Source organism: Echinops telfairi, unplaced genomic scaffold, assembly GCF_000313985.2.
Source record: "Echinops telfairi isolate 266 unplaced genomic scaffold, ASM31398v2 ScPeMD7_7467;HRSCAF=8505_0, whole genome shotgun sequence".
NCBI lineage: Eukaryota > Metazoa > Chordata > Mammalia > Afrosoricida > Tenrecidae > Echinops > Echinops telfairi.
In genome coordinates, this window is record NW_022111367.1 from 5739138 (window position 1) to 5753378 (window position 14241).

Here is a 14241-nt window from a genome sequence, read left to right on the forward strand (position 1 = left end):
GGGTGTGTGTGTTGGGGGTGCGCGCGGGGAGGGGGGGTGCAGCGGGGCCGCTCGGCGCCCCTTCTCCGCCAGTAACCTCGCCTGTGTTTCCTTTTCGCCCGCCCTGTTCTCCTTCTTGCCCCCACCCGGTCTCCTCAGCTCCGGGCCCGGGATCCTGCCAGTAGAGGAGACAGGTATATGCTGGTCACTTTCGAAGAGCCACCCTATGCCATCAAGGTAACAACCCTCGCCCTCCCCCTCCTTCCCTTCCCGGTTCCTTCCCCGCGCGCACGCCCTCCCCCCCAATCCTTCGGAGCCTCCCCTCCCCCACCCGTGTGCTCCGGGCGCCCGGGCTACTTCCCTGCGTGTCCCCACCCCCTCCCCCGCACTGGATCGTCCTGGCGCGGCGCGGAGTCGCCGGGCCACCGCCGTCCCCTCCCCGGCCGGGCTAGCAGCGGCGGCGGCGCTGCGATCAACATGGCCGACATTTCCCCTTCGCGGCGTGAGCGGCAGCAATGAACTGTGGGGGATATTTATTCAAGTTAGTCCGAGTGACAGCCGGGCCTGGCCGCGAGAGCCGGTGTGCTTTAAAGAGGACTCGGGCCGGGCGCGGGGAACTCTGAGTGAGGGGCGCGCAGGTCCGCCGGCGGCCCGAGGCGCCACTTCTGCCCGCGGGCTCCGGCCCTGTGTGTCCAGCTGCAGGTCAACTTCCCAAGTCGAGTTTCCTCTGCTCTCAGCCACGACCTCCCCATCCTGAGATTTTCTGCATTTGGCAGTAAATTTACCAACAAAGTTGGAAGTATCAATGCTGTTAGCTACCCCAAACTGCACAGCAAGCAGATTTTTGACTCCCCTTGGGGGTGGGGTGGACCAGGGGACATTTCCTCAGCAGGAATACAGTATAAACAAGTGAACTGTACTGGAAAGTGAAGAAGCTACTCGGTGAAAATCAGATTGTTAGGGCTACCTGTGTGCACATGGCTTTTTAAAGGTGAAGAGTTCTTACATTTTTCGTTTCAGGCTGGATGGAAAGAAAACCATGCAACGTTTATGAATGAACTGAAAAACCTTCAGGCTGAAGGACTTACGACTCTTGGCCAATCCCTAAGGACAGCTTTTGATTTATTAAATTTAAATAGATTAGTAACTGGCATAGACAACTATGGGCAGGTAGGTTGAATATTAAGGTGGAAAAAGAGTTGATTTCTTTTTGTGGAAAACCACATTCCTGTTTAAAATCAATCCAGAATACAAGTATGAAACATTTCAGATTGAAATATAATGTATAAAAAACCCAAATGTGAGACCCTCACTATACCCTTCAATTTATACCCCACATTTTTTTCTTAACATGCATTTGTTCTCAGAATTAGAATCTTATACCCCAAACATGAGTTTAATCCCTGGAAGTTCATGTAGGACCATTTAAAGGGGAAGTATCGTGCCTCACCATACTCATTTGCTCTGATAACACAGGAGAGTATGCAATGCTTGCAATGGCTTAGACGATGTTTGATCAGTAGTCTCCATTTATATATTTGTCAGTAAAAATGTTAGAGGAAGTGCTATTAGTTGAATCAAGCTGTCATTTTAACTACATTGCCTAAGTTTTTTGAAAGGTGAGATTTTCCCCTGGAGTATACTAACTAGTTCGACACATTAGGATTTCTCACTTTTTGAAACACACAATTAGCAATGATTGGAGATATTTTTTACCCCTCCCAAATGCTTGAAAAGAGGCCGTCTGGAAAATGTGAAAGAACATATTGTTAACCCCAAATATCTCTATTGCACCTGCAACTCATTTAAGGATAAGACAAGACCTGAATGCAGCTTTCACACATGACCATTGACTATAGAATAATGCAAGGTGTGGTGCAATATAACATTTTAATGAGGTTGCTGACCTCGAATACTGAAGAATGTATGTAATGTTACACTTAAACAAAGGTATATTACGCCCAGTATGTTATGTTGTAGTACAAAGTGCTATCCTGATTATGCTTAATTTGGGCATACATTTGCTTTCCCAGTTCCACAGCCACAGTTGTCATGAGTTTCTCTTCCTACTAAATTGCACATCCAGTGTTTGCGTATATGTATATTAACTTGGCACATTAAATCCCTTCATTTCCTGTGCTGCTTCACTTTGCAACTTACAGAAATTTAGGTAGATTTGCCCTGAACTTTTAAAATTTGTTTTTCTAAATAATGATGAATTTTCTCCCTTCCATGTTGTTATATATAGTAATGATTCAGTCTTACTGCTTCGGGTTTTTATTCAGACTTTGAATTGGATAAAAATGTGAAGTTTACAATTGCTCTGCTTATATTACAGAAGGAACCGTGGTATAACAGTCTCTCAGCTGCTTACCAAAAGATTGGTAGCTCCACTTTTGTGGAGAAAGACCTCATCTGTTTCCATAAAGATTTCAACCTAGAGAACTGTATGGGGCTGATCTGTTGTCACATGGGATTGCTATGAATTGAAATCTATAATACCACATAACAGGGTATTACACAACTGTTAATTTCTGTTCTCCACATTTTTTTACATAAGAGCAGTATTTAGACACATCTACAACCTAGTAAAAGCATTTTTTAGGGTACTTCAAGAAAACTGATGGAGAATTTGAGAACATTTAGAACTTGTATTTCCCTTTTCCCATTCCCATCTTCCACCACATAGGGGCTGGTTCTTGTCTATAAAACTGATATAATACCCGTGAAAGTGGACTGCTTGTAAGATAAACCTGTCAGAGAAGGAATATAAAATAGCAATGGAAAAGTGACTCGCTGCTTTCAAAAGTACTACCTAAAGTAGAAAATTAGGAGACAGAAAATGCAGTCCTGTTGAATTCTGACTTGCAGGTTTCAGTGTAAAAAGCTTAAGATTAAAGGTGGTTCTATGGTGTTTTGTCACTTCATTAAAGCAAGAGCCTGATTATTAGGATGCTTTTTGCATATTGAGGTTTATCAATTCAATGGAGGAAGCCAGGTTAAAACATCTATATAGTACTTTAGTAAGTTTATGAATTATTTTTAGATACCTGTTTAGTGTGTGTATATATATCATATAGAGATACCAAACCTTTCACATATACATGCACATAAGAGATTTTCCATAACCGATTGAAAAAGTACTTTAAATATTTGTTTATATTCTGTTAATTTACAAGTAACTTCATGTACCTAGAAACCACATCTGAGATACTAACTAAGATGAACTAGGATGCTGTCTGAATCGACATCATTAAGGTTAAAGTAGCTGGGAAAAACAATTCTTGGTCAAAGTTTTCTTCAAGACTTTGGATAACCTGTTAAAGACTTTATCAATACAGAAGCCCTTCTTAAAAAAACCTAAGAAATTACTTGAATTTTTTTTGTAGTCAGAATGTGTAGCTGCTACTGAATTTTAATTTTAGCAACACAAATGCTTACTGTCGATAAAATTAGTATACATTTATACATGTACACGTCAAACGTGTTTGTGATCCTTTTAAAGCCACTGAAAATCTGAACCAGCTTCTGTCTAAAATTAGTTTCTATAAAGTCTATATATGTAAATATCAACATTACTTTGGCCTGACCCTCCTCACTTTCCTAGTATTGATGATTGTTCCAGAGCTTATCTTGGTACTTAGCCAGCCTTTTGCCCTCAGTGAAGAAAATCTTTGATCAGTGCCCTGAATAAATAAAATGTGTCTTTGTATTTTTGAAGATTCTCGGTGCTGAGTATTACCTCTGAACAAAATCAAATGGAATGATTCCTAGGGAGAAAACCTTTAACACATTTTATTTATCATAAAGACCCATTTCTGAGTTTAGTAAATAACTCATAGTTATTCATGTGCTCATTTGTTACTCAGGTAGTCCTAAATATACTTGATGTTGGCAGTTAAAGTAGTGAAAACTTGATTCCCACAGGCTATCAACAAATGAATTAGCAATAGATTAGTATTTATTCAACTAGAGACATCTTTTCAAAATAAAATGGACTATTATATATAATTTAAATTAATGATATTTAATGGTTGCACCAACATAAGATTCACATGCATTTCACCTCAGTCACATTCATCAGAGTTGTGCAGTCATCACCACTATAATGCCACTCACTGCTGTTGAGTGGATTCTGGCTCATAGCAATCCTCTAGGATGGTAGCACTGGTCCTGTGGGTTTCTGGACACTTGGAGTAGAGGCCCGTCTTTTCTCCTTGGAGTGTCTGCTGATGTTGATTTCACTGACCTTTCGGTTAGCAGGTCAACGTGTAACCATTATGGACTGTTACATTTGAACACATTCTGTAATGACTGAGCTACAAATATTGGTGAGTGGTAGTTTGGTAATTTTTAAAAAGTTCTTGAGCTTTAAGCCATGCAAGTTTTTTTATTATTACATAAGTGCGGACACTTAATGACACATAGCTTAATAGTCCCTCCCTGTATCCAATTGTATTAAGAGCAATCAGGACTGGTAATTGGAATTCCATTCCTGACTTTTCCATTGAACTACTGTTAACATTGGACAGTGACTTTATTAACTTCTATCTTTGCTGCTTTATATTTAAAATTAGCAATGAAAAGTTTAAACAGAATTGTATATTTAAAATACACTGAAAATTTTTAAAGTGTTCAGTAGACAAATGTACATTTTCAGCTCTTAATTGCAGTTGTAAAAATTGAGATATTTAAAGCTGGTTCTAACATGCACTGAAATCTATTAGTAGAATCTATTGGTGTGTATTTTTCCTTGCACTTTGTATTCAGGTCTAAGGAAGCAGGTGAGAAAAGATCATTGACAAAGTTTTCTTAAAGGCAGTTAATAAGCATAGGGATAAAGTACCAGGATGTCTTTAAAGAAATGTCTTTATATTATATATAAATAATTAGGATAAATGTAAAAGTCATTCTTTACTAGGAATACAAGTTAGAACAGGAAGCCTTACTTCAGAAGTATGTGAAGATTCATTCAAATTGGGTAGGCTCCCCCAAGCATGTTTTAAGATGGGATTTCTACAAATTTGATTGCTAAGGAACCTTTCAGAAGCACATCTATTGAGTAAATCAAGAGCTATTAAAAAAAATTTTTTTTTTCAAGAGCTATTTTAATGAGATTTGTGCTCAAGGTCAAGTAAATGGATGTGATATATTCCCTATTGAATATAATATTATGAGTGATTTTTTAAATGGAACTGTTTTAAATCCAGGTTTCCTTTCAAAATGATTTTCTTCATAAATTCACATTTCACATCTCTACTTCCCATAGAATCAGAAAATTGTCACGATTCTTAAAAAAAAAAAGAAAAATAGGATATTATTATATTCCTTTTTTCTTTTTGATATCATTGTATTCTTCATGAAAAAATGGTAGCAAACGGATATTTAGTGTAAAAGGTACAAAACTGGGTTCCAAAGGATATTTTTATTTTCCAGTCAACTACGTAAGGCTAAAAATTAAAAGCTAAGATCATCAAATATTCAAATTTAAGAATTGCATTCACTGGTTAAATTGGTTTAATGTCATTAATATTCAGAATTAGCTGAGATTTTTTTTAAAAGTCATGTTCATGCCATGAGTTTCTCCAAAGAGGCAATATTTTATCATTGGAAGTGTTCTTAAGTATTTTATGTGTATGTTCAGACAAGTTCCATTACCTGAGCTTCAGATTTCTAGTTGACAAAGAAGTGGTAAATGTCAATCTTTTAAATTTTTAAGAATTAGAAATATTTACTGTTATACTTACTGATCACAATGTCAAGGCAGGACTGAGAATTTTAGTTGGTTATCTTCATTCTATTCTAATGTGAAACCTTTGACAGAAACAACTCGATGTAAATCTATCATGAGAAGCTAGAACTATTCAGTGTTGGTAGGTGCTGTTGATTTGACTTACAGCGACCCTCTGACCAACAGTACAAAATGATGCCCAGTCCTGCTGCAGTATTCTCACAGTCGTTATGTTTGAACTCATTGTTCCAGTCTTTTTTGCTGACCTTCTACCAAACTGGCCTTTCAATAGCTCCAGTTAAAGTAAAATTTCATTTCATGGGAAACATTGGTTTTTGGAGGTTACTCTGAAAATATTTGACTATGGTGTTTTTACAGTTTTTTCCTCTTAAAGTCTCACTTCTTTTATCAAAATTAGCTTGACAGTAATAAATGGTGTAAAAGGAAAAACAAATCATGATTTTGATTTTTAAAGCAAGGAAGATTTTAAGATACGATATTTAGATCCAAGTCTATTTCTAAGGCTATTTGTATAATTTATAATTCAAATTTATGATGATGACAGGGAGGATAGGATATTCATGTCTAAAAGAAAGGTCAAATACAAAATATGATCCCTTTTATTACTTGTGATGCAAATTTATATGGTAAAAACAGTAGGGTAAACTATACAGAGATTGGTTTTTGCATGAAGATTAGGTAACTTTTTTCAGGGTATATGTAATTGGAAATATGATTAGTAATATATTGGGAGGAAAAGTGGCATGTGAGAAAATATTTTAATTTGCAACTTGTTATTTAAAAGTATTTGTAAAAAAAGTGTACTTGTAATCAAAAGGCTCATTTATTTTAATGATTAGTCATCTTGATGTTTATTTTACTGTTATTTAAAGTATTTAAAACAATTGATTTTAAATCATTGGAAGCAAAGATTTTGTTACATAGTGTGCTGTAAGTTACGTTGGCTGGTGTTATTAAGTACACAAGATACAGCACTTTGGTTTATCAGGACTAAGCAAAATTATGTTTTGGTGACTTCTGGTAATGTTTGGCTGGTAATAACAGGTGAAATTTTGAGTCAGTTGTATAAGAACAGAATTCCATTTCTCACACTCATATACTAGGAAGAAAAGCCAAGAGATTTCTAAAACCCAGAAGATTTGTGTGAATTATATAATAGAATAAAAGATCTTTATATATAAACTCTGTTGTTAGTCCAGGATTGGTCAAATCTGATTCCAAACAAGATTATATTGAATGGAACTCCTAATGTATGAAGTCATTATTTGTATCAAATTCTCAGAGCTTGTATTTTAATAGTAACAGTCTAACCATGTCATGCAACAGTCTGTGGCAGCTTCATATCTACTGTATTACTAAGGTAAGAACAGTAGGCCTACATTAGACTTAGAAAAGCTCATAGTTATTTTGGTGTTTTTTTTTTAGTGAAAGTACGCATGTGTTTAAATTTTTTGTCATCTATTTTGAAATTTTAAAATCTAAACATTTGGTAAAGTGTTTAGCACAAGCAATATGTGTTCAAACAGAAGCTAGCAAAAAGTATGTACACCTATATAATGGATCTGGAATATCTTCTAAAAATCTTACTGAAATTGACTTACCACCAATTCTTTCCTAGAAAACTAAAAAAGTATATATATATCCTTCCCCCACCTTTAAATTAGGATCCTTTTGAATTAATCTAGCATTAGATCTTTTCTAATTCAGTTTTTAATCCTATTACATCTTATTATATTTTACATAAAGAATTATATAACGTATCAAATTACCTAAAGCTAAAAATACATTTTTTAAAGTAAGATTTTAATACATTTTTTGTGGTTAAGACTTAGACATAGTCTATTAGCTTTTCAGACACTAGATAAGGTTTTTTAACATGCTTTATCTGGGAACCCTAAGCACATTTTGATTTAAAGAGTGTTTGTTTTAAATAGGTAACCCAAAACTCAATACTGGCTTATAAGACAGGGTAGAACTGCCCCTGTGAGTTTCTGAGACTGTAACTGTTTACAGGAATAGAAAGGCTCATCCTTCTCCAAAAGAGCTGCTTTAGAATAGGTATTACCCCTAAGAACCTAAATACACATGCCTTAACAATAGCTCAGGTGTTATAGGAAATTATAAAGTTAACTTCTTTTCTTCAGAGACAACCCTGTTTACTCAATTTCTATTGTATCTTGTTCCAGAGAATGAATTTACAGCTTTGGAAACCCAAAGGGGCATTTCTTGTCTTATGAATTGGAATCAACTTGATGGTAGTGAGCTTTATTTTGGTTTTTGGAGTGTGTCCTTCGTACCTTTTGTATAGGAGGGAGCTTCAATAAGTTCATGAAAAAATGAAATTAAAAGATAATTTTCTCATGAACTTTTTGAAAGCCTCATGCAATAGTCAAAGATAAATTTTTAAAGTACTAATTTTTTTAGTATTCCTAATAATAAACATTTTAGTTTCCACATTGACTCATACCACTTTTTAGAAAAGAAAAAAGACATACCACTTGAGATATTACTTACAAAAATAATTGTAAAACCTTATAATTTGAACCAAGGAATATTTATATAACTTATATTTGGAATGTATAATTTACTGTATTTGTCTTAAAAAATAGTGAAACAGCTCCATACTCGGAAAAATAGTTAAGCAGTAATGATAAATTATTGGAAATAACACACCAAAACTAATTTCACAGATCCTATCGGTATACTTTGAGGCTAAAATTAAGAAAACAGTTAACTTACGGAAAAGTCAAGTGTATACATAATAGGTACAGGTAATAAGCAGCTTTGGCAAAAAATTATGGCAGTTGTAATGTAAATATCTGAGATTTAAACACTACTGATGTAAAATCAGTGCTATAGGGTTGATTCTGACTTACAGACATTGTAGACAGGATAGAAGTATCCTTATGGGTTTCCAAGACTATGTAACTCTTATAGGGGTAGGGGAGTGACTAGTGGTTTTGAACTCCAGACATTGTGGTTTAGTAGCCTACCCCATGATGTAAGGGGTGCTGTTCTGATTTGATTTGCTCAGTTTATATTCAAAGAAACTTCTTTGCTCCATTGCAGATAGATGTAAGAGTGCTTACCTATGTCTAATAAGTTCTTGGTTGTGAATTACATCCTTAGGTGCTTTTCTTTCAAAACAAGTTTAAAGTAGAAGATTATTATGCTTTATATGAGAGGGTACCCCCCAAAACAAAACTGCACTGGGTGAAGCCAAGCTTTTGTGGTAGTGAGCAACTTGCTCTGAGTTGGTGTACCCAGTGGTATAACCTGGGCGTGTTCTTGGCCACAGTGAATTTTTTTGTGAAAGCAGTTGAGCCCGAACCTCATTTTTTGTGATGGCTGATTTAAGAGGACAGTGTGCACCTGCCTGTGAACTTTTGTTTCTTGCTCGGGGAAAAATGCTGCAGAAACTTAAGATGTTGAACACAGCTTACAAGGATAGTGCTGTGGGAAACTCAAATGTACAAGTGGTTTTCTCGTTTTAGAAATAGTGAAATGTCAATTGGATGACAACACCAGCTCAGACTGTTAATCAAGCTTCCTATTTAGAGGTTCTGAAAAGATTGTGTATCAGCGTGTGACCAAAGCCTGATTTGTGGCAGACAGGGGTCTGGTTTTGCCACCATGACAATGCACATGGTCATGTAGCCATCTCAGTGTGACAGTGTTTGGCACACACACACAAAAAAGGTTCCCTCTCTTGCCCCAGGCACCTTATTCACCTGACCTTGCTCTGTGTGACTTCTTTTTGTTTCTGTGAATGAAGAGGGACATGAAAGGACAGTGATTTGACAAGGGAGGTGCTGTCAGCCATCTAAACAGATGAGTTTGAAAAGTGTTTCCAAGAATGGAATCACAGATTTCACAAATGGATTAAGTGTAATGGAGATTACTTTGAAAGTGATAAGGTTGTTTTCTAAAAAAATTTAAACACATAGCTTTGGGGAAAGAGGTGAATTTCCATTTGGGGGGTACCCCTTCGTATTTATATTTCTATACATTATAGAATCTGAATTTTCTTTTTTTTAAAAAAAATCATTTTATTGGGGGCTCATACAACTCATCACAATCCATACATCCATCCATTGTGTCAAGCACATTTGTACATTTGTTGCAATCGTCATTCTCAAACCATTTTCTTTCTACTTGAGCCCTTTGGTATCAGCTCCTCCTTTTTTCCCCATCCTCCCTAACGAGCCCTTGGTAATTTATAAATTATTTTTTTGTCATGCCTTACACTGTCCGGCACTAGAATCTGAATTTTCACATGACATAGTCAAGTATCAAGAAAAGTCTCTAAATGTCAGATGATTTTTCATATTTCACAGCAACTTATCGCTATTGTAGAGAAAAATGGGATACATAGTGCAGACTTAAGTTCTTTTATATTTTTACTGTAATTCTATAATATAAATAAATGAACCTAGCAACTTAATACTTAGAAAATGATTGATGATCTTGCAAAGTACTTGGTCTAGTATGTTCATAGGACTCTTTAGGAACTAACTTGGCTATTAGATAATCCTTTCCAGATTTTAACGTTTTTGCATGTTGTTGCCATTTACTTGAAAATAGAACAATAGATTGAAAAAGAATCTCCAAAATTCTTGCGTTTTCTCTGTTGGCAATAGGTTTTGGCTTAGCTGTAGACATCATAATTGACTTAAATTGGCCCTTGCCTTGCATATGCCTTCCTTGCCCTTGCTGAGTGCAAATGTATAATGTACTTGGTTGCTAATAAAAGGATTGAGGTGTGAGTGTAGGCAGGGTTAGCTTGAGAAAAGGCTTGACAGTCTACTTCTGAAAATTTACCTATCCAAAACCTTACGGTGCATAGTTCTGCTATGATATACATGGGATACGTTGGAGTTGACTCTCCTGGCAACTGGTTTGGTTTGGAATTTTTCCTGATACAACTGGTAGACGATAAGAATATTGAATTAGCTGAAGATACTGCCATAGGAGAGCCAGAGAGCTTGGCCCTTAGTACATTTCATCCTTAAAGATGCCTTAAACCATGAGAAAATGGTAGGGTAGATAAATAGCTACTTAGTCATCTTTATGTTTTATTCAAAGGCCTGGCACACATGGATCCTGGTCAGGTTATTTTGATCCATCATCAGATGTAGCCACTAAAAACCTATTTTAAGATACATTAAAATACCTGGCTCCTACCCCATCACAATTTAAATTTCTCTTGTAAAAACTGAAAAACAGTGTAGTTTATATTTGGGAGAAATGGCCCTAATTTTGTGTTTTCACAACATTTGCAAAATTAATTTTTCAGAAAATATTCATTTCAGGAGTAATTTTACAGTGTTTATGAACTTTCATTTTTTTGAGATTTTACATCTTAAGTATACTCAATTTAAAAACCTACAAAAGGATATCATAAGTAAAATTAAACTTACTTTATACTCCTTATTTGAACTCTTACTTTGAACCTTTGACTAGTAATAAAATCAGAATTTTTAAATGATAAAGATTCCGATTAATAAGTAAATTTCTAATTCTAATTATTGGGGTAGAATGTTATATTTTGTCAGCAGTTTCATTTCTAGTGATAAGTCTAGATTTCTGTAGATCAGCAATTCGTACTCTGGAAGGAAAATGTGAATTTATTTTGTTAACTGCAAAAGTAAACTTGTAGTCCCTCTACTGGCTGCCTTTGTTGTAGCAAGTTTTTTAAAAATAGAATTTAAAAATTGAGCTCTCCTAATGATGTTGGAAAACCAAACTCTGGTGGTTTTGAACTGCTTACCTTGTGGTTAGCAGTTCAACTTGTAACTACTATGCTACCAGGGCTCCTTTGTAATGATGATAAAGGCTGTTTATTACTTAGGACCAAAGTTAATTTTGGTGGAAAGTCTAATATGTACTACTTTCCTGTTGAGTGATTTAATAAACATTCTTATTAAGAATAGAAAATCTAAAATAGTTGCTTTTAAATATAAGAATATAAAAGTCATTTAAATTAAAGTCTGGAATGCTGGCACCTGATAGCATGGTATTTTTCTGTTACTGACATTGTGTTACAGCAATTAAGTCACAAGTAATTCAGATTTAGATGTTAAATGATCTTTTATGAAAACAGAACTAGGAGCCTGGCATGATTTGTTTTTTGGGGTCTGAGTATGACAAACATGCCAGTTTGTCATGTTTTTTATTCTGTTCCCACAACAATAAAAGTAACCAAACGTAGTCGATTCTGATTCATAGCCATCCTGTATAGGGTTTTCTAGAAGTCTTTATGGGAGTGGACACCCTCATCTTTCTCCCTCAGAGCGCCTGATGTTTGATTGGTTTTCCTTTTTTAAAATCACGTTATTGGGGGGCTCTTACAGCTTATAGCAATCCATACATCTATTGTGTCAAGCACATTTGTATATATGTTGCATCGTTTTCAAACATTTTCTTTCTACTTGAGCCCTTCGTATCAACTCATTTTTTTCCCTCCCTCCCCTCCCCTCTCGCCTTAGTGAACCCTTGATAAATTATAAATTATTATTTTCATATCTTACACTGTCCACTGTCTCCCTTCACCCATGTTTCCCGTTTGTCACCCTGGGTGGGGGTGGGGGCAGTTATATGCCGATCAATCATTGTGATCAAATACCCCTTTCTTCCACTACCTTCGTGGTATCGCTTGTTTGTTTTCTTTTCCCACAGAATTAGGATCAAATATTTCCAAAAATTCTACAGAGAAGGAAATAGATGAACTATGAAGGATAAAGTGTTTGGTGGCAGCCAAAATCATTTGTTTTTTTTACTTGTTTTTTAAGCACAGTGCTGCCTAACAGTATTCTTTTTAACATTTATTTTATTTTAATCATTTTCTTGGGGGCTCATACAGCTACAGTATTTGTTCTTGCTAGTGGAAGTGACAGCTGCTCATTTCCCAGGACTTGTTTAAAATCTTACCTGCAGATATCTAACTTCTAAAATGTAAATCATCCTTGACCCTGAAGCCAATTGCTTGGGTGACAATCAGCTTTTCTGATCAGTCTACTCTCAGGCAGAAAGACAATGCGTATATAGAAGAATTTTTTTTTTTTACTTACCAAAGCATAATGTTCATATTTCATTGAGCAAATGAGGTAGTTTACATGAAGGTTTAAATAAAAGCAAAAAAAAAAATTATTAACTGGCATCATATGATCAAAGTTTAAAATAATCAATTCAGTAAGCTAAAATATTGTTGCATACAATGGCTGATGCTTTTGAACCACTGACTGGAGTTTGCTGTCTAGCACCTAACCCACACAGCATCATGAAGGCTGCTGTTATCAACTGTATGTGTACTTATGAAAATGGGAGGAGCAGAGCAAAATTTTATGTAAGAAAAATTTGTTGAAGCAACATGTTAGATTTTCTCTGATGTAGAAATTCATGTGCAACAATAATTTGAAACCTTTCTTTAATGGAAAAGAGGCAGGTAAAATTCTGGAAGAAAATAATAGAACATTCTTTTGTGTATCATTTATTTCATTCTAGTTTTTTATAGTTAGTGTGATACATGACTCACTGTTTTGATCTTAGAACAGGATCATAGGCATGGTAAAATATAATTACTATACTCCATTCTCATTGCCATCTAGTTAGTGGTGATTTATATATAGAGACCCTATGGTAGAACTGTCCCTGTGAATATCTGAGACTGTAACTTTATGGGAGTAGGAAGCCTAGTCTTTTCTCCCTTGGAGCTGCCTCATGGTTTCAAACTACTGAGGATGGTAGTATTTTTCTTTACTTTTTTCTACATTTTATCTTTATTTCAGTTTTCAGAAATCTAAAGCCATTAAATAACTTCGTTATTTTGTTGAAAATGGAAGTCGTGCATTCTTTCTCAGAATTAAACGTTGTGGATTTTTTTCTCTTCACTGTATTTGTGTTAGGGGAAGGCATGTTTATATAATAAATTGGTAGGTATAAAGGAACAGAGAGCAACAGAGAACCACTTAAGGAAGTAGTAGTAATTTTATTAATGAATAGCCAAATTCGTTGTCACCAAGTTAATGCTGACTCATGGCAACTCTATAGACAGGTAGAATTGCCCCTGTGTTTTCCTAAGACTAACTCTACAGAAGTAGAAATCCCCGTCTTTTCTGTCCCATCTTTAAAGCCCTCATGTTCCTTGCAGATAAACTATATTAAAACATGAGAAGGATCTGATTGTAAAACCATTTGTTGATTGTTGAGTGAATATGGTGCAATCTAGATTGATTTAAGGTTTATTTTAGGAGAATTCAGTTGATACAACAGCACCTCCAGATGCTACAAAAAACTAATTTGATTTCAATTTTGGAAAGTCTTACTGAGATTTGGTTTAGCCTGTTAGCGTTTGGATGAACTTTGATTTTATCTTTTAATCCATTTAACATTTTACCTCACAAAGTTTTTAGTGTTAAATATGATGGTATAACATGCTTTGTTGCTTTTATCAAGAGGTTGGCTATTAATAATTTTAGGCCTCTGTGGAGGACAAGGATGTGCATATAGTA

The 14241-nt window shown here is 35.5% G+C and overlaps 1 protein-coding gene across 2 annotated transcripts in view; it reads left to right on the top strand.

Annotated features, from left to right (window-relative positions):
- The window catches only part of INTS6 (integrator complex subunit 6), a 101608-nt gene that overhangs the window by 552 nt on the left and 86815 nt on the right, over window positions 1-14241 (top strand). Inside the window, exons 2-3 of one of the 2 annotated variants that reach the window (XM_004704267.3) lie at window positions 139-216; window positions 1000-1149. In XM_004704267.3, the coding sequence (XP_004704324.1) occupies window positions 139-216; window positions 1000-1149 (228 nt within the window). The remainder of the gene's footprint in view (window positions 1-138; window positions 217-999; window positions 1150-14241) is intronic. The other variant, XM_045283769.1, reaches the window with a different exon arrangement.